General features: G+C 41.1%; 11 protein-coding genes across 11 annotated transcripts; 4 read left to right on the forward strand and 7 right to left on the reverse strand.

Annotated features, from left to right (window-relative positions):
- Positions 1 to 3: 3 nt before the first annotated feature.
- NUP84 (Nup84p) lies at positions 4 to 2181 on the forward strand (the record flags this gene model as incomplete). The annotated part of the gene is made up of 1 exon (XM_003682780.1): positions 4 to 2181. The coding sequence occupies one exon, from the start codon at positions 4 to 6 to the stop codon at positions 2179 to 2181; it is 2178 nt and encodes a 725-aa protein (XP_003682828.1).
- Positions 2182 to 2330: 149 nt separating this feature from the next.
- On the reverse strand, positions 2331 to 2906 carry RPL9A (60S ribosomal protein uL6; the record flags this gene model as incomplete). The annotated part of the gene is made up of 1 exon (XM_003682781.1): positions 2331 to 2906. One exon carries the CDS (start codon positions 2904 to 2906, stop codon positions 2331 to 2333), a length of 576 nt encoding a protein of 191 aa, XP_003682829.1.
- Positions 2907 to 3171: 265 nt separating this feature from the next.
- IWR1 (Iwr1p) lies at positions 3172 to 4148 on the reverse strand (the record flags this gene model as incomplete). Its single annotated transcript, XM_003682782.1, has 2 exons — positions 3172 to 4028; positions 4085 to 4148. 2 exons carry the CDS (start codon positions 4146 to 4148, stop codon positions 3172 to 3174), a joined length of 921 nt encoding a protein of 306 aa, XP_003682830.1.
- A 362-nt stretch (positions 4149 to 4510) lies between these two features.
- Positions 4511 to 5401, forward strand: TDEL0G02530 (short-chain dehydrogenase/reductase; the record flags this gene model as incomplete). Its single annotated transcript, XM_003682783.1, has 1 exon — positions 4511 to 5401. The coding sequence occupies one exon, from the start codon at positions 4511 to 4513 to the stop codon at positions 5399 to 5401; it is 891 nt and encodes a 296-aa protein (XP_003682831.1).
- A 131-nt stretch (positions 5402 to 5532) lies between these two features.
- On the reverse strand, positions 5533 to 7647 carry ATG20 (Atg20p; the record flags this gene model as incomplete). Its single annotated transcript, XM_003682784.1, has 1 exon — positions 5533 to 7647. One exon carries the CDS (start codon positions 7645 to 7647, stop codon positions 5533 to 5535), a length of 2115 nt encoding a protein of 704 aa, XP_003682832.1.
- A 257-nt stretch (positions 7648 to 7904) lies between these two features.
- Positions 7905 to 12089, forward strand: TRM3 (tRNA (guanosine(18)-2'-O)-methyltransferase; the record flags this gene model as incomplete). Its single annotated transcript, XM_003682785.1, has 1 exon — positions 7905 to 12089. One exon carries the CDS (start codon positions 7905 to 7907, stop codon positions 12087 to 12089), a length of 4185 nt encoding a protein of 1394 aa, XP_003682833.1.
- Positions 12090 to 12093: 4 nt separating this feature from the next.
- RRP42 (exosome non-catalytic core subunit RRP42) lies at positions 12094 to 12891 on the reverse strand (the record flags this gene model as incomplete). Its single annotated transcript, XM_003682786.1, has 1 exon — positions 12094 to 12891. One exon carries the CDS (start codon positions 12889 to 12891, stop codon positions 12094 to 12096), a length of 798 nt encoding a protein of 265 aa, XP_003682834.1.
- Positions 12892 to 13011: 120 nt separating this feature from the next.
- RRT6 (Rrt6p) lies at positions 13012 to 13788 on the reverse strand (the record flags this gene model as incomplete). The annotated part of the gene is made up of 1 exon (XM_003682787.1): positions 13012 to 13788. The coding sequence occupies one exon, from the start codon at positions 13786 to 13788 to the stop codon at positions 13012 to 13014; it is 777 nt and encodes a 258-aa protein (XP_003682835.1).
- Positions 13789 to 13894: 106 nt separating this feature from the next.
- Positions 13895 to 14251, reverse strand: TMA17 (Tma17p; the record flags this gene model as incomplete). Its single annotated transcript, XM_003682788.1, has 1 exon — positions 13895 to 14251. One exon carries the CDS (start codon positions 14249 to 14251, stop codon positions 13895 to 13897), a length of 357 nt encoding a protein of 118 aa, XP_003682836.1.
- Positions 14252 to 14699: 448 nt separating this feature from the next.
- On the forward strand, positions 14700 to 16634 carry TIP20 (Tip20p; the record flags this gene model as incomplete). Its single annotated transcript, XM_003682789.1, has 1 exon — positions 14700 to 16634. The coding sequence occupies one exon, from the start codon at positions 14700 to 14702 to the stop codon at positions 16632 to 16634; it is 1935 nt and encodes a 644-aa protein (XP_003682837.1).
- A 54-nt stretch (positions 16635 to 16688) lies between these two features.
- Positions 16689 to 18713, reverse strand: TDEL0G02600 (lipase ROG1 family protein; the record flags this gene model as incomplete). Its single annotated transcript, XM_003682790.1, has 1 exon — positions 16689 to 18713. The coding sequence occupies one exon, from the start codon at positions 18711 to 18713 to the stop codon at positions 16689 to 16691; it is 2025 nt and encodes a 674-aa protein (XP_003682838.1).
- Positions 18714 to 18900: the final 187 nt, after the last annotated feature.

Below are 18900 nucleotides of genomic sequence, written 5' to 3' on the forward strand. Positions count from 1 at the left end.
ACAATGGAGGTTGAGAAGGCTATTGATGAAAGTAATGGCTACTATGTAGAATTTGCCAATGCTTTGAAAGACTTCATGGTTGGTGAATTCGATGAGGTGAACTCATCAGATCCATTTGATATTGTTCGAGAATACCGTTCCATTGCTGGCAGGTATGCAGCTGAAACGCTAAATAGTAATACCGAATCTTCATCTGACTGGGAGCTCGAAGCTAAACTCTGGCATTTATTCGAGCTGCTCTTGAGCTTTAGAACATCCGATCAGGAGTTGGAAATAACGGAAGTACGTCATTACAACTCAGATGCAGTCTTTGAGAAACAATTGCTACATGAGAACAGAGAGCTGTACCAAATATGGATAATTATTGTATGGATACAAGATAATATGAGGGAACCCGAGAGGCCGTCACGTCTCCCAGCTTCAAAATGGTCGAACACTATGATATCCGGTGGAATCAAAAGTTCTGATTTAGATTATCCGTTGCGTGAGAAGAAGGCTGAAATCGATCCTCGGGACAAAGAGGAGGACTCTATCTTTTTCAAATACATCTACGAGTTGTTGATAGCTGGGAAAGTCGAGGAAGCTTTGGAAGAATGTAAGCTATCTGATAACTTGACGATCAGTATGATATTATGTGGGATGCAGTTATATGTTAACCCCAGGGTTGACACGCAACTTCGTGAAGATTTCGAGAGTCAACAGGGTATCAAGAAACATGCTCTTTGGAGAAGAACGGTTTACAGTCTTTCGCAAAACACAGAACTAAATTATTATGAAAGGGCAATCTATTCATTCTTAGCCGGTGATATACCTCCCGAGGAAGTGATGAATATTTCCAGCTGGGATTCAGGGCTCTTAGTCTACTTGAATCAGATCCTGCAGATTGAGGTCGAAAACTACCTCAACAGTGAGAATAAAATATCTAAAGATGAGCTAATTTTTTCTTTGCCATCACATCCTAACGATTCACAGACGGTGCTGAATCGCTTGTCACTAGCATACCCGCAGGAAAGCGAACACCCTATCCGAGTACTGATTGGTGGAATCATTCTTAACACACTCGAACCCGTTTTAAACTCTGCCGTTAAGCTTTTAATGGAGATGGTGCAAGGTCAAACCGCAGAAAACGATCTTGCCGAGAAACCTTACTTATTGAGAATTGTTACTCATATGAGCATCTTACTAGACATCATAAGTCCAGGCCTTGTTTCGAAAAGGAATAAATCGAAACTAATTACCGCCTATATCAGTATCATGAAACTCCATGAACTATATGATGTGATACCCGTCTACATTGATTTCCTTGATAGCGAAGAAATTGTAGATGCATACTCATTTGTTCTCTCTACGTTGGAAGATCCAGATGTAAGGAAGAAACAGATCGAAATCGCGAACTTCCTAAGATTACCGACATCGAACATTCTACGAAAGACAACCGAAAGAATCTTTGCCGAGACGGAAGAAGAGTATACTCCTCGGGACGAGGTGTCTGTGACCTTTGACGTCCCACCTGTCGATAAACATTTGATATTTGGTGTTGAATGGTTGATACAAGGCAAACTCTATGTTGATGCAGTAGATTCCGTTATCGCCCTCTCCAGAAGGTTTTTAATCAACGGCAAGATAAAATCCCTGGAGTATTTCATCAATGGCAACTCCCTTGACGACTTGTTGAAAAACTACGAGCTGGAAGTCATTTATCAAAGAAATCATGATGACGAGAAAGAAAGTAAGAAGAAGGAAATACAGGAGTACCAACGACTAATAAGAGAACTGAAAAAATTCGAAGAATGGAAAGATACAGTAAGCAAATTGAACTCTGAATCAAACGTTCCATCACTGATAGAGAAGTTTCAGCAATATTCACGCGGTACATTTGACCTAATAAAACATTTCTTCGTTGAACTATCTGAGCACGAAGATCATCCCGACAGGGAAATATACTATGAAATCAGATCCCTATACACACCATATTTGATCATTGAGTTGCACAAGGAACTTGTAGAAGCGGCAATGCTCCTCAAAATCCCAACTTTTATCCGCGAAGCATTGGGATTTGCGAATCTAGTCGCCAACGAGACTGATAAGATTTACTTACTCTTTCAATCGAGCGGTAAACTCAAGGAATACTTGAGATTAGTTGCACAAACGGCTACTTTATCTGGAGATAATTTTGTATAATCTGTACTCATAAGAACTAAACTTTAAAAACTTAAAACCAACATAGCGAGCACCACTGGTAGGTCAGTAAGCAGTCGCGATGAAGTTCTAGAGGAAGTACGAAGTATGATAAAGAAGACAGTTAATTATATGATACATATAAATTGCATTTATTGAGCTTCTTCAATGACACCCTTTTCAGAGACGTAGATACCATCCAAGAACTTACGGATATCCTTGTTTCTGACACGGCAGATTTGCTGAATGTCAGCAGCGTTTTGAGAAACATCTTCGACAGAGTTACCAGACAAGACGACTTCATCTTTTTGGTTGGTGGAGAACTCAATGGTAACACCTTCTCTAACAGGGACCAATCTAACCTTCTTGTCACCCAAAAAGTTTCTGATTTCAATGAACTTCTTACCGTCCTTCTCAACAACGTTAACGTTGATTGGGAAATGCGCGTAGACGTATCTCATCTTGTACTTGTAACCCTTGGTGACACCAGTGATCAAGTTGTCGACCAAAGACTTAACAGTTCTCAAAGCAGCAACGTGCTTTCTGTCACCATTGTGAACAGCAACCTTGATCTGTCTCTCGTTAATCTTGGTGAAAGTAACATCGATGTGCTTCAAGTTCTTGACCAAGGTACCTCTTGGACCGGTAACCTTAACAACTCTGGATCTGATGTTAACGTTGACACCTTGTGGGACCTCCACGAACTGCTCGGTTTGGACGTACTTCATTTTACCGCTACTTTAGGTTTAATCAAGCCTTTACAACCCCAATTCAACCTCTAATTCCCCAAGTATCGCTGTTCATCATAGGCTAAACTACCATCTCTGAGGGCCCATCTCCAGTTCCAACTCTGTGCGTCTATTGGAATTTTTCACCACATCCGTGCACCGCACCCTAGACCACCTTTCGAAAAAATTTGAAAAAATTATGATCAAAAAATGAGAAACCCATACTAAATCAAATAAACAGTCACACAAATGGTTGGCAATTGGCTCAATTATCGTCTATCATTCTTTGCAGTTGTCCAAATATTCTGTCTCGATGAGCTTTCAGTGGATCTTCGTCAGGGTCCTCTGGATCTTCATCATAGTAGGGTGCACCTTCTATTGTGTCATTGTAATCTTCATCGAGGTCGACGAAATTTCCAGAATTCAATGAGCCCAGGACATTGTGATTATCGCCTAGTAGGTCGAATAGGGCGTTGAAGCTGTCTGTTTGTCCCTCCAGAGTTGTATCTTGTGCTTCTGTTGCGTCTTCTTCACCTCCGAAAAGGATTGATCGATCGTCGTCCTCATCTTCCGGATAGTCGTTTTGATAGTAGCTCTCCTCATTAGAGTCCTCGTCATCGGATCGTACTTTGTCTATTGAGTCACTTTCTTCGTCTGGGATTAGATCTATGTTGCTATCGATAATCTTGACAAACCCTACATCATTGGCGTCTTTATAACTGTCGAACTCTTTTTCAGGCACTTTCTCTAGATGGTATATGTCATAGACGTAGTCCAGACTGGGGATAGTTAAGATTTTACCGGCAAAATGCTTTTTACTGGGCTTTCTCTTACGTTGAGAGTTTTCCTGAGTAGTTTCGTTCAGCTTAAGATGATTCTGGATCATTTCACTGATCTCTGCGGGCAGGGCATCTTGCTCGGTAGTACTGCTTTCCTTGGGGCCATGATCGTCGGATGATCGACGGCGCTTCTTCTGTTCTAACACGAAATGACGTCTCTCTTCAGCCAGCTTCAGTAGTGGAGTAGGTTCCTCTTTTGACGACTCATAATTCTCATGATCCACAGTCCTGGTCAACTTGAATAAGAACCTTCCTCTCTTGATTTTTCTTCCTTCATCGATCACTTCGCATCGGTTAGTATATCACTTGAAAGTGGTCTTAATTATCGAACGAACATACACAGTCGTTGAACCGAGTCCTCATCTCTCCTTCTCTTGACCCGGATGAACGCGGGAGTCTCCATCCTCAACTACCTTGATATATATAAGAGATGTTCACTTCATTAGGTGACACTGCTGAAATGAGGACCTTAAGATGCTATTTACCCGGCCATCAGCACTTATGATCATAATAACCTTTAAATTGCCGTCAAGTGGCACTGTAACTCTCTATAATACTCCCAATACGTCAAGATCGCTCTAGCGTATCGGCTCAATTACAATCACTTCTCATCGTTGTCTCTTGTTAGTGTTTAATCGCGGCGCGTCACAGCGAAATTCGATAATAATTAATTTGTGTCAGTAGATAAATACAATCGATACGGATTGATATGCCCTCTCAACGAGCTCCAAATAATCTCTTTAATTCGAGAAAATTCAGAAATTAATGAAATTGTCTTCCTTGGGTCGAGGAGCTTCATTTTCGGAGCATGCCAGTCCTTTTAGCAGATATATTACAGATCTAAGATTTTGGACAACGCCTGAGAATTCTCCATTCGCAGCAGGAACTATTGCGATTGTCACTGGTGGCTCAAGAGGATTGGGTTTGGAATTGGTTCATCAATTGGTTCTTCAAAAAGTGAAAATTATCATTATCGATGTCATCCCACCAACAGCAAGATTTAGCGATAGTGATCGAGTGCTTTATTATTATTGCGATATTACCGATTACGAGACAGTAAAATCGCTGCAAAAATTGATTAAGAAAGAGCATGGAATTGTGACTATGTTGTTCAATAACGCGGGGATAACTCGAATTGATTCATTACAAAATACACCAGATAATGAGATCAAGAAAATTATCGATGTAAATTTTATTGCCGCATACATTATGATTAACATTTTTTTACCTGATATGCTTGAGATAGGGCATGGCTATATCATCAACATTGCATCGGTACTGGGGGAAATAACCCCAGCAAGGCTTACCTCATATGGGGCCTCCAAAGGCGGACTTATCGCTGTTCATAAGTCTTTAACCAAGAATCTCTGTAAAAGAAAAAAGGGATCAGGAACCATAAGGACCCTTTTGGTCTGTCCAGGTAAGATTAACACTTCGATGTTTGCCAAGGTTAAAACACCTTCAAAGTTTTTAGCGCCAGACATTGATCCGAGAAAATTGGCGTATCATATCGTAACTGCCATTAGCTGTAACATGACAAGTACCTTAAGGTTCCCGTATTATGCCAATATCGTTCCTTTCTTTAAGCAATTGAATTGGCCATATATACGTGCTTTAAAAAAAAGCAGTGGCATGGATAGAGTAACTGTTGTTTAATCCTCAACCAACATTGTCCCTTCACATAATCATAGTTAATCCTTAATACATAAATTGGATTATGAGATGAATATACTGAATGCTATGTATACCGAGTCAATGCCTTTGGGGTTGCCTGCACCCGATTGAAACTAAGTTTGAGTCGATTTAACCTCACGCCATATTTCAAGATTCCTTTGGGCATATTCCCTCAAATATTTGGAGTAATTTCTTAGAATCTCAGAGAGTTCTTCCTCACGCTCCTGGGAAAACTCTTTGAGCTTTTGATCTCGGATGACAGTAGTGATAACTTTCATGTCACTCTCTGCTACTTCAAGAGACTCTTCCAGCTGTTGAATCTCTGTTTTTAAAGTTGACATACTCGTCTCAAGGTCGGGATCCTGGTAATTAACCGTTTCCTTCACCATGCTTGCCAATTTGTTAAATTTATTCAAAAGCCTACCACTGTAAGTCTTCGGTTGAGGATGCTGTAAATTGACTCGTTGACTCTTACTCATCTCTTGATCAATATCCGCGTCGATTTTCTGAAGTTCTTTCTCATGCTCTTCTAATTTCTCTAATTGACTTTTCTTACTCGCCAAAGCCTTTTTAATCATCTCCAACTGAATGCGTTTCAACTTACGAAATTTTATCAAATCTCTGGCAGATCCAGCCATATGCACGCATTCACTCAGGGGCTCATTCACATTGTAGTAAAATCTTCCCACAGTACTTTCGAGCTGTACGGCGGATTCATCAAACGCATCACTTATATGGGAGAAGTCTTCGGCTAAATCTGCTCCCTGGCCTTGATTCGATGCGAACTGAGCGTATGCTTCACTCAAATCTTTCATAGAGTGTTTCAAATCGTACATGTTCTTTGTAATTCTTCTGCTGTACTTGTAAAAACCGTCACTTAAGATACTTTCGTATCTTTTATAGTCCTTTTCAATCCCTTGAAATCCATCCTTAGTCTCGGCGGATGGTGCTGGACCATCCTTATGTAATAATGATTGTGATGCTGAATACGGAATTGGTAAACATGCGTGTATTCTGGTCGTAGTTGTGGGATCCAATGGATTACATTGTAATGGACTTTTGGGTAACGAAGAAAAAGTTGCAGAACTTGCAATAAAATCACTCCAGTTTGAGTTATTGGGATCCAAAAAGTCACTTATTATTGAAGTCCTTGTAATTTCTGCATTTTGTAAAAGCTTATTCAAAAAGCCTGTTAACATTCTTATTCTATGCCGTATCAATCTTTCGTCGCTATTGTTCACAGATCCATTTATCACTGACAGGGACAAATCCACTGACCCCGTCCCTTCCGAAGGTAGCAGGTAACTTGGTTTCGATGTTGCTATGGCTTTTCCATAAGTCTTGATGCTCTGCTTCTCAGGAATTGGTGGTATCAAACTCATGGGGAAAAGCTTTACCAACACGTTCCTAAGACTCTCGAAATCGCTGTATCGCCTCCGTACCATGTTGCCCTTGTACTTGATCGTGTAACCAATATAAGTTCTTCCTTGACCCTCTGATAGTTTGTTTGCCTCCAAAATTTGAACTTTGTCAGTATTAGAGTACTCTCCAGTGCCGCCCTTATGTTGTATCGTACCAGCGGACGAATGTCGTCTTACGTCTATGCTATCTTCACCACTGCTATTGTGATTGTTTCCAGCCGAGCCGTGTTTTAATGGCAAGAGGTCATCAATATCATCCTCATACGCATCGTTTGGATTTACCATCAGTTTTGAATTCGGTTGACTGCTCTCAAGAATAATTCCACCACTCTCATCGTTCGGCACTTGCATAAATGGGTTATCTTTCTCTGTAATAGCGGTGTGTACCATTGCAGGATCCACACTAGAGTCTCTCAAATCGTCATCGTTTCGACCGGAGACCTCATCCGTAGAGTCCATCTCTACTGAAGCATCCTCCAGCGATTCGTTCCTTTGTTGAGAATCAGGTATGCTGTTTTTTTCAAATTCCGAATCCTTTGAACAGTCTAACGGTATCGATTCAGGTTCTTTGTCAGTCGTTGAGGACTCATCCGTAGCTGTTGGACTCTCTGGATTATGATTTTTCGAATTTTCTGGCGTATTTTTGCCCGAATCTATATTTTCCTGTTCCTCTGCATTGAAAGCGTCCTTGGTTTCATTAGGTAGTTCCTCTTCTTTACGCTTACTCTCTCCATCTTGCTGTTGCTCAACAGTGGGGTTATCTTCTTCCAGTACGGCGTAAGAGTTCCTTGTTTTACCAACAACCATTTTATATAAGTTCTCAGATCCCCACTGACCAACCTAGTAGACTGAACACCTCTCTATATACCTCTTTTCGTTCAACTGCTCGTAGTGATGGCCATTCTAAAGGGGTTTTTGTAGGTTTCTGAGCTTCGCAGCCCTTCGCACGTGACCGGTGAAGTTTTGATAGTTTAAGAATCTGAAAAGTTGAACTCATCGCTACAGAAAGAACATTATTATGATCCATTGAGCTTTTATAGAGGGTCTTTGGGGGCTGTTTGAGGATGTCAAGTGGTACTGTAGTTTCGAGGTACCTTCCACATGAAGCGCGAGTCCTGTTGCTTACGGAACTAGTTGATGAGGGCAGATTCAATGATGTGGTTGAACTGTTGGATTCTACGGGACTAGAGATTCCTTATGAGATGGGAAAGAACATTTTTGAGGTTATCAAGACGAGAATGTTAGATGTAAGTGAAAACCAGTGGCAGGATCTGTCTCAGGATGCGGAAATGCGTACATTAGCTCAGGTTACATGCAAGATGGACGTTGTAAGAGAAATGGTGGAACAATGGATTGGAAGTCAACTTGTGGACTATATCAAGAATATTGGGGACAATGATTTTTCTCAAGAGATGATGTGTGACTTTCCAAGGCCCCAAGAAGAGTGCGAAGCGGTTGTGCTTCTTGCCTTCTTGGAATTAGTATACCTTTTCTCGAGCAAAACTCATAAATCAAAGCTAGACGGAATTATAATGCTATTGTTAGGGTGTGAGGACGAAATTGTGACATCCAAGTGCTCTAAACTAATGAGATGGCATATTAATGATATAATTGAAAGATGCAAGGCTGATCAAATTTTTGATCGTAACACTTGGGATTTAATTGACCGAGTTTTAAGCGGTGATTCTGACTGCCCTTGGAAGCAAAGGAATGGTCTGTCTTTTCTCCTAAGGTTCCTGGTGGCTTCAGACCCCACTCCAGCACTTGAAAAGTTTATACAAAGAGATGAGTATTGGATGCATGTTCGAGCTGCACTTAGCCAAAAAGTTCACGAGTACCGTAAACTGGGAATTTCGGTTTTGCAGCTAACGGTAAAGAAAATTTCTACGTGGCCCGAGTCCTTTTATACTTCTTTGATATCGTGGGATCCCCTGCATGGGTCGAAGTTCGTTCAATCATGGAAAGAGTTTATGACACTCTATGAAATTGTTAGTTTGGATACTGCGTTGAATCAAATTGAAGCGGCAAGTGGAGGCATCTTGAAGCTTCTCGACGAAGGGGCCTTCTTGAACCCAAGTTGGGGATTAATATTATTTTCTACTGGGCTCAGAGCTTCAATGGAAAGTGTTAGAAAATACATGGTATCACTGTTGTTTCAAGTTAGAGATAAATCAGTGTTTGCTACCGATTTGACCACCTTAAGGGCAATTTTCTTACCGTCTATTATGGAAGCCCATTTCTTTAATAGTGATGGCGCTGACTGTCCCTATGGTGAACATTTGGCCAATTTTATCTCTGCGATAATAACTGAGTCTGCAGAACAAGCGGATGTTGTGGTTGAGGCCATGTTGGAAACACTTGTCGATCAGGGGGGCTCATTTGATCCTGCAAGAATATATATCTCATTGGGTATCCTAAATTCTTTGCGTAAGAAGAACGCAAGATTACTGAATGCCAATCATCTGGAACTGATAACAAAACTATTCGAGTTCGAGAACGAAGATGCCGTATTCGAAACAACAATTCAAACTATCTATCTAAAATTCCTTCTTCACGTTTCTCCATCAGTTACACCTATCGAATGGGCCGAATGCATTGTGTCGCATATAAAACGTAATCAAGGCAGTTACGAGTTCTTTTCACCAATGGCAGGACTGTTTGAGGATTTCGCATTGACTTATTTTGGACCAGATGCTGGAAGACAGCTTCTCGGCAGAGGCCAAACTTATGAATTAATAGCCATAATCCTATGGAAATATGATGATGTACCGGTGACACGCGATCTATTGATTGAGGTCGCCAGATCAGGAGAAAACGTTCCAGTATACACTGAAAATGCTACTGAGTACCTAGCTGCCCTGCTTAACGGAAAGGAAGTCAATTACGAGTGCACTCATCTTTTTGTCGACTACCCAGGGTTTAGTACCAATACTTGGAAATCGATTGACCTGAAGCCTTTGTATGAATCAGTCACGCAAGAATTTTCGGGCGATAAGTTGAAGTTCTTTGTTGAAGTCTATAAAAAGATCTTCAAAAACACCATAGACTCATTTGAACTAAGTTGGCCACAATTAAAAGATCTTTATGAATTGATCAAAGAACGCACTAGTTCTTGCACGCTCGTTGACTTCAAAACCAAGGACGATTTATATGGTGTTTACTTCGATCTACTTTCACTTTGCTTGAAGATTAATCCTTTGAAAGATAGAGATGAAGTTAACGAGTTTATATCCATGCTCGAGAATAATGTACGGAACGACAACGGTAACTTCAAGGGAGATCAAGGAACATCTGAGTTGTGTGCTTATTTTTTGACGACATATGTCAGTAACGAAGAATCTCAAGAAGCCTGGAGCTACGTTTATCGCATTTTCGGGCTGTTAACAACGATTTGGGATAGTTTCAGCGCCGAAAGACTAGTACTCAAACAGAGAGATTTACATCTTTCAACTATTAATGGCCTATTTCATCCATCTGTTTTATTGTTTTCCTCTTTTCCATCAAAAGAGGGAAAGAAATTGGCTGATAAGCAGCATGAATACAGCCGAAAAATTGTCAAGCAGGCCTATAGCAGGAGAAGCATGCTACCTTTGATGGGCCAAAACATTAAGTATTTCATGCATCTTCATGGAAAGCAATTACAGCAAAATGACGATTATTGGTGGCTAATTGACACAATGATTGCGATATTTACATGTACTCAAACTACGGTGAACATCTTTCAAATTAAGACAGTTATTGCTACTTTGTTTGACAAGAAGATAGGTGCATATCATAGCGGCTCCAGCGGTCTTTATGAACGCACATACGGGATCGAAGAGTCATCAGCCAAGATTGATGTTATAACTGCTTTATTGCAATCTTCTGATCATTTTAAAGATAGGTTTGTTTCAGAGACTATCAATCGCACTAATCTACTTGTCGCCAAAAAGAAGACTGATGGTGTTGAAGAGATCCAGAGATTACTTGAATGGCAATTGATCCTTTTATGCGTCAGCACGCAGGAGAAAGCCAACTTAGTTGATACTGCTGCAAGGTTCGTATTACCAAACCTCGTGGAAGAAATCTCACCCATAATTAGGATATACATGGAGTGGCTCATTTCTTTGTCGCTATCCGAGAATTATGGTCAGCAAGATGCCTGCAATCTGGAAGATAAGATATTCTCATTAATGGACGATCATGCAAGACCGATAGTTGTCGTAAGTGCCGAAAGAATAATTTACCTTGTCTTGAAAGCACATAAATTTATGAAAGCTACTGGATTCACTTCGTTATTGAGCAAGTTCACAAGTAAAGTGGTGCCAAATGCAACTTCTAATAAACCACTGGTCAGGCATTTTTCAAACTCTTTAATGCTTGACTTCTGGCCATCCTTCCAGGAAACATTTAAGGATACAACTCTGAAGGGTATCATTAAAGGACTCTTCGACAAGGCTGAAAGCACCAAAATGAGCGGTCGGTACAGAGCTGGTGATGCAAATTTTTGGGATATAAATGCCGACCTCACCTTAATCGGAATTTTTGGCGGCGTAATGAAGAAGACTATCGACCACGACCTGCCGTTTATTTCTGAGAAGAAGTTTAAACAATATTTACCTTCAACAAATCTATTTCCAGTTGGTCAGGACGAGAGTTCACTGTGGCTATTGAAAAGAAGTACTAACAGATATGCAGCCAATATGGCAGATATGTCGAGTGAGTCTACACAACTTCAAACCAAGAGTGGTGCATGGGAAACATTAATGGACATTGATAGCGATACCCCAGATAAAAATGTAACAAGATCGGACCTAATCGTTGTGTCTTCACTGGTCGACAAACCGCCCAACCTCGGTGGTATTTGTAGATTATGCGATGTGCTTGGTGTGGGCCTACTGGCGGTGCAGGATATAAGAGTGAAGAATCATCCACAATTCAAAAATGTTGCCGTCACGGCTGATAGATGGATGCCCATGGCTGAAGTATCGATTCAAGGAATCGCTGATTTCATGCAAGAGAAGAAGAAAGAGGGCTATGTGTTGATTGGACTTGAACAAACAGATAACTCGGTCAAACTCGATACCCATTACAAATTCCCCAAGAAATCACTAATTTTGCTAGGTACCGAAGCGCACGGTATCCCAGGTGATCTGTTGAGCCAACTGGATCTCTGTTTAGAGATCCAGCAGTTTGGCGTCATCAGATCAATGAACATTCAAACCGCTACAGCTGTTATTGTCCATTCGTACACGATTCAACATATGTAAATTATTATGCGTTATTTAGAGCTCGAAGTACATCAGGAGCATATTCTTCCACCATCGTTATAGCCTTCTGCAAAATCTTTGGATCAAACCCTTTCACGTCCGAGTCATTGAGTGCCACTGTTCTTATCGGTGAGATTGCTTTACCGTTTGACCACGTAATGATTAGCCCATTATTAGAAACTTCACTCTCCGCTGCTGCTGCATCCATAAGTATACTGTCACCAACTATGGCAGCGACAAATACCACTGGAGCACTCAGTTCGAGCCTAACCAAATCATAATCGTGGAAGGTTGGCAACTCTTCCACTTCCAAGTCATCGAAACTTGAGACAAGTTTCGGTAGACATGTAGAATTCAATGCAGAGTGTATAGCCATCGATATCAAAGAGACCGGATGTGAAGCTGATGAAAGCAACAGCACATCGATAAATATTTTGAAGCTATACCTCTTAGTAAGTCTCAATTTCGACACATCAATCCCACCTCTAGGTTCCAACACATTATTCAACAGTGAAGTCATAGTCTCAACCTGCGGCGAATCGTCCCTCTGTCCCGCGATATCTATCTCTACATGGATTAATTCATCCTCAACTGTATGGTCAATCACTTTGGCCTTAATACTTACAATACATTCGCTACCGTCACTGGCAATTATCCTCGAAGATCCATTGGCACTAGGTAGAAAATCCGTGAAAACTTCAATGGGCCTAAACTGATGCGGTTTCCTACCATCTGGTCTAACCACCGGATTACTCGTCAACGAGTCATACAAATAAAGTTTCTCTGTAACTGAAAGACCCATTTTGTAACTTTTTCCGACGACTATTATGTATCGATGACTAGCTATATGACTTTTTTTCACATCAAAGTTAATTTTTCAACATACTGAAATTAAAGCATGAAGAACAACAAAAAGATCAACTCAATGGCTAAGCTTTCTATTTCGTCTGAGGTCTCTAGCCCTATCCCGGAATTGATGCATGAAGTGTGATCCGACCCAAATCTGAGAGCTAACTACGGCGACTGTAAAAGCTGCTTCACCGTAGAGTAACCAGGTGAAAACTTCTTCGTTGAAGTCTCGTCTTTGTCTCTCAAGCCGTAAAAGTTCACTATTCTCACGGGTTTCAGTCACTGTGAGTAGTTTTTTAGCACAGTGGTCCATCTCTTGCATCGTATCGATAGCCATTTCATGGAATAACAGCGATTTGCGTCTCCTTCCCTGTAAAGATCTATAAGTAGCCACTTTAACTGTAAGACTCATTTGAACATCAAGGAACCTCCAGGAAGAGTCGTAACTCAGGTTCACAAAGCAGAATTTGAATCGGCGACTTCCAAAGGGGTTCACTTCGATCACAGAGGTTCCCACGGGTAGATTACGCTTTGAACGTATCAAATCCCCATTCTCAGCATTGTAAATGGCCATATCCAACGACTGCTTTCCCCTTTGTACATTTGTTCCACCAAACCGGTGCACATCTGTGTGCTGAGGTAGTCCACACACCACATCTACTACAAATAACAGTTCTGAGCCAGTTTCTGCAAAGGGAGACTCTAATTCAAAGCAGAATTGACCACCATCCGCCCTAGTACGGGCATCAGCACCCTTGATAGCTGGTAAAACGAACGACAAGTGATCGTTCAAGGCCAAAGAGGCTCTCACGACACTCACAATGACCGCTAATACGATTAAAACATTCATGCCTTTCTTAAAAGTGAAAAGTTCGAACAAAGGCTCTCTACCCCAGATATTATACAACTCCGAGCACAAACGCAGCAATTACTACAAAAGTATATTAAACAGATATTTAGCCAGCTGCTTTGCGACCACTGGACCTGTACAAGTTTTCCTGATGCAATGCTTCGAGTCTCTCGTTATAGTTCTTTAAAAGGATCTCGTTCTCATGCAATGAGTCGTGGTAAAGTTGTAAATCGCCCTCTTCAATATTCTGTAACTCTTCATCCTCTTCATCGTCCTCCCCAGGCTTATGACGACCTTCTAACTTGGCTATGTATTTGTTTAAACGGGCGTTCGAACGGTTTAAGTGTGAAGAACAGTTCTCGATCTCTTGTTTCAGATGTGCAAGCTCTTCACTCGACATGTCGCCAATAGCCGTCTTGAACTCTTCAATTTGCACTGGTCTCTTGATACCTCCTGCTGACATCTTGGACGTGTTTGGTTAGGTGGTGATGGGAAGGTGTCTCAACAAGAATGCGAGGGGGCGTTTTATATCTGACGACCTGCAAATGCTGCAAGGAGCAAAAAGAGTAAGGGGTATCCAACCCCAACAGACCTCGAGCTTCAGACTGGTTGAGTAAGCTCAGCAAGTCAACCATTCGAACTCTTGTAAGGTCTACGTCTTACGTAGGTTCATGTGTTGCAAGTAATTGAAGATCGCAAGCCAAAAGCATCTTACAGGGCAGACTTCTTCAGCTATTCGTTAACTCAAGAACAGCAATTATCTAGCGGGACACTACCAATCTACGCGTACGAATAAGACTTCTCACTCAACAAGTCGTATTACTTTATCTTGTAGTCCTTGCAACTAGTGTCTTTTATAACGCCTTGTAAGTTCACGAATTCTTGAAGCCCATAAAAACATTGACAAAAACATGTTAGCCGGCGTTGAAGACCTATTTGAGATCGATCAGAAGATCGCTGGGATCGAGGAAGAACGAAAAAAGCTGGCTAAACAGTTGGAACGGGCTCGTGTCTTCGAAGAACGGGCATTAGAAGTCGCTAAGAGGAATAATGAATTGGTGGATGAAATTGTGCACAAGGCAACTAGTTTGGCTAATGTACAATCTCTCAGAGAGAAGTACGGTGATTTGAAAGTCCTAAGGCAATTAGAATCGTTTTACCTTGAACAGGAAGCTCAAGAGAAGGCGCAGGAACGGCTAAAAGCGTTGGACCAAGAGCTCGATAGTACCAACGAAGTTTCGTTGGAAAAACTCAAGTATTGGTACGATGAGCTAGTCGATATTGATAGTTCTGGGCCTGTTTACACGAGGTTTGAAGAGATTTGCCAACAAGAGGCCCATATCTTAAGCGAAGAATTCAAAAAGACTCTTCTTGAGACAAAATGGGATACCCAGACATTCGTGCCGGTAGCCATTGATACCATGAGGCAGGCTTCTACCGATCTGTACCATCTAGGACAATTCATTTTTGGTGGTAAACCGCGATTATGGAATTTCGAGTGTATTGCCAACAATTTCAAGATCAGATTCACATATCATTTCCACAAGGATACTTTCAAATTGGAAACCTATTTTAATTTTTTGAACGATTATCTGCAAGAGAATTTACACAAGGCTATAAGTATCTTCCACGATGAAGGGCTCTCAAAGCAGTTTGTACTTGAACAGTTCATCGACCATGTATTGGCACCAATCAGGGATAAAGTGCGCGCCAATCTGATGAGGGATGATCGTAGTATCATTATAACACTGATTTCGCAGATCCTTAATACGGACCGAAATTTGTCACATAAATTTCATTACCACGGAGATGGCCTAATTTCACTCATCTCACCTGAAATCTGGGATCTATGGCTAAGTCATCAGGCCGGGATAGCAACAAGACAATACCAACAGATTACTGCGAATCCCAAGGAAATGGCTCAATCTGCATCTGATTTTTTAAAGCTTTTAAACAGGGCTTTCGAGACTTTGACGCCTTTCTACGAAATAGAAGCGCCATCACTACGCAGGTATAAACTGTTGAGTTGCTCACAGATCTTTATCGGGCTTACTTCAACCTACATGGATTATCTTGTTTCAGTGGATGCCTTAGATAAGCAACATACGGATGAGGAAGAACTTTACCAAACTCTGGTCAAATTGCAAAACTTCAGTACCGTTTACAAACGAATCTTTGAACTCTCACAGGAGTATATAATGATCTCTTTGACGGATATCGTCAATGAGAAGGAAGGCAAGAACTATCAGTCATTGTTCCAAAGCGTTTTGACTGAGTACAGAAAGATCATCGATGATGTGACACAACCTACAATGGTTCACCGAATCCAGAAATTACTTAAGGAATCATTGCGAAACTATTTCAAGATTGGCTCATGGAGCTCGCAAAATCAACAAAGCAGTAATACTAGCGCAGAAGTGGTAAACGCAATAAAGCTTATGAGTAGGATCATTCTCGGTCTCGACTCATTAGACATTCCTCTCGAAGTTTCTTTAGCAATAAAGAACGATTTATTGAATATCATTGTCAATTATTTCATCGAATCCATCCTTAAGCTGAACCGTTTCAATCGGATTGGATTAAACCAGTTCAGACTAGATTTTCATGCTTTAAAAGAGTCTTTAAACCTACCTGACACTGCCGTTAGTAGTCAGGAAATCGTCATTACTGAACTACTCGCGATCTTGGATTTGAAATACGATACGAACCACAGCGAATTTTTCGAAACTTCATACATCAAAAGGGCAGAATATAATGAACTAAGAACATTGCTGTCTATCAAAAAATTGAAGGATTCGGAAATCCAGGACGCATTATATAGAGTAGCATATGGGAATGTAATATAAGTCCCATGCGTGTGGTAAATAACTGGAAGCTAAGTATTATCAAACGAAAGACAGCTAGCTCTGAATCTCACCATTTGTATCTTCATATGAGAGTAACCTGCTCTCTTTATTAGTCGAGATCGGCTCTGCGTTCACAAACGAGGAGAGGCGGTCCTTAAAAAATGTACCAAGCATATCTCCTACTGTCGATATCATTCCAGTAGGACCTTCATCGAAGATGGTTGGATTGTCAGCCTTAGTAATCCATTCAACATTTTTATCAGGTTCTTCGAGATCTATTTTGGTACGATTTCTTTCAGCACTGACGGGTAGATCATCATCTCCAACCAGTTCTTTATCATCACCATTGAAATGAACACTAATTAGGTGATCCAGGACGGGCCAGCCGTACGCATTCGCAAATCTTCGGCGAACAATGATGTTGTTATGTGCATCTGGCTTTAGAGCTACGACTACCTTACGCCACGAAAGACCCTTGTGCCAGTGCCTTGCAATCGATTCTTCAACCATTTGACTTTTGCCCGACTTACCGCGATCTGCTGTAAAGGATGACAATAGAATATTTGTGCTTGCTTCAAAGGTTCCTTCATCTTCCGCAGGTTCTTGAGGAATATCGTCCTCTGTGTATACTTTATCATGAATTATCACCGGATCTCTTGAATTTGGGTCCAAAATGAAGGAAATGTCAGGTAATGGAGGAATCAACAATGATACAGCTGATTCCATAAAGGAAATCTTTGGTATTGTAGAATTTTTCGAGGGGAATTTCTGAGGAGCCAGAAGACCGATCACTTTGGTAAACGGAGATACCACTGTTCGGCTCAAGAAATTCCCTTGAGGGATATCAATGTTGGAGGGCTCTGCCTTCAGTCCCTCTTCATCCTCTACTTTTCTCAATTCTTTCAAAACATCGTCATAATCCAGGAAGAGCATGGAAGCCGTATATAGCGGTACAATGCCATCGTTAACAGCATTGATGTACAATGTTCTTCTTTTGAAACGAGCCATGACACCTTTTACCGGATCCCCAGGTAGTAACGAAAGCAAAGGCTTTCCATAAGCGGCGTCTTTCACAAGGCTCAAATCTTGTCCTGCTTTTCCAATGACTCCATAGGACAACAGCAGATTAATGTACGCTGGATTATCTGTGACTATACCAAGGAATGGAGAAGCTATGGCAATGAAATTGACAGGTGTGACTTTCTTAAAGAACCATGGATATCTTACCATAATGTAAGCAATGGCAAATACTTGAACCAGCCCACCCAAAGAGTGTGCAATAAACGAGATTTTAGTCATAGATTCATCATAAACCTCTTTGATAATGTACTCAGCTAACTTTGTGCCTAAGTATTTTACTCCCCGCTCGGTTTGACATGTATTCCCTGTATAGCCTTTCACTACTATTTGCTCGTGGGGATAGTTCTCCTGGGATTTATAGATTTGTTCCATCATATAGGCCATATCTGCAGATACGTTGGAATGCAATCCATGAGTCAGCATAACCAAATGCTTCTTCTTCTTCTGATGTAGGTTTATTTCTGCAGGTAAGTTCCAGAGGTCCAACGTAGTCAATCTTGTTATCGTAATTTTGCTCACATCCAGATTACTGGGTATACCGCTGGCAACGTTATCAATCAAAGCCTCTTTGCAATTCCCCAACACAATTTCAAATGATACCTGTGTATTAGTGGTGAATAAAATTTGACTGATAATATCCACTATCCACACATATTGTGGCTTGATTTGATGCACTGATAGTTCAGCAATGCATGATTGCTGAGCTTGTAAAGTGGGCTCAAACCTTGGCTGATCGACCGATGCTATTATCTTCTGAGAGTGATGGTAATCTTTGGTTCGAACATCACAGTAGAGTATGAAAGGCCCTGCTAAATAAGCTGCCCTGTAAGAGAGACTCTCTATGTTCTTGACTTTCAACCACAATGAATCTAACGATATATCTGAAGGAATCTCATTGCCTTCGTACAGATCATAGCTGATGACATATCTCTCTACCTCCCCAATCCCTACAGCGGACTTGTAGTTGAATAGTACTTGGGGTTCGATAGTCTCAGTCATGCTTTAACCGTGGCAGGGCAGATGAAGTGGGGATCTGTTACTGATGGTAGTTTGTCATCTTTTATAAGGAAGATGCTCGTTAAGCGCATCGCACCACTATTGTGTGTCACGAGTAACCTATGATGATCAAATCAAAAACTCTGTTCAGGGTATATCAGTTAGCTATTTACAGTGAATATCTATGCTT

The sequence above is a fragment of the Torulaspora delbrueckii genome, chromosome 7 (genome assembly GCF_000243375.1).
Source record: "Torulaspora delbrueckii CBS 1146 chromosome 7, complete genome".
Classification (NCBI taxonomy): domain Eukaryota; kingdom Fungi; phylum Ascomycota; class Saccharomycetes; order Saccharomycetales; family Saccharomycetaceae; genus Torulaspora; species Torulaspora delbrueckii.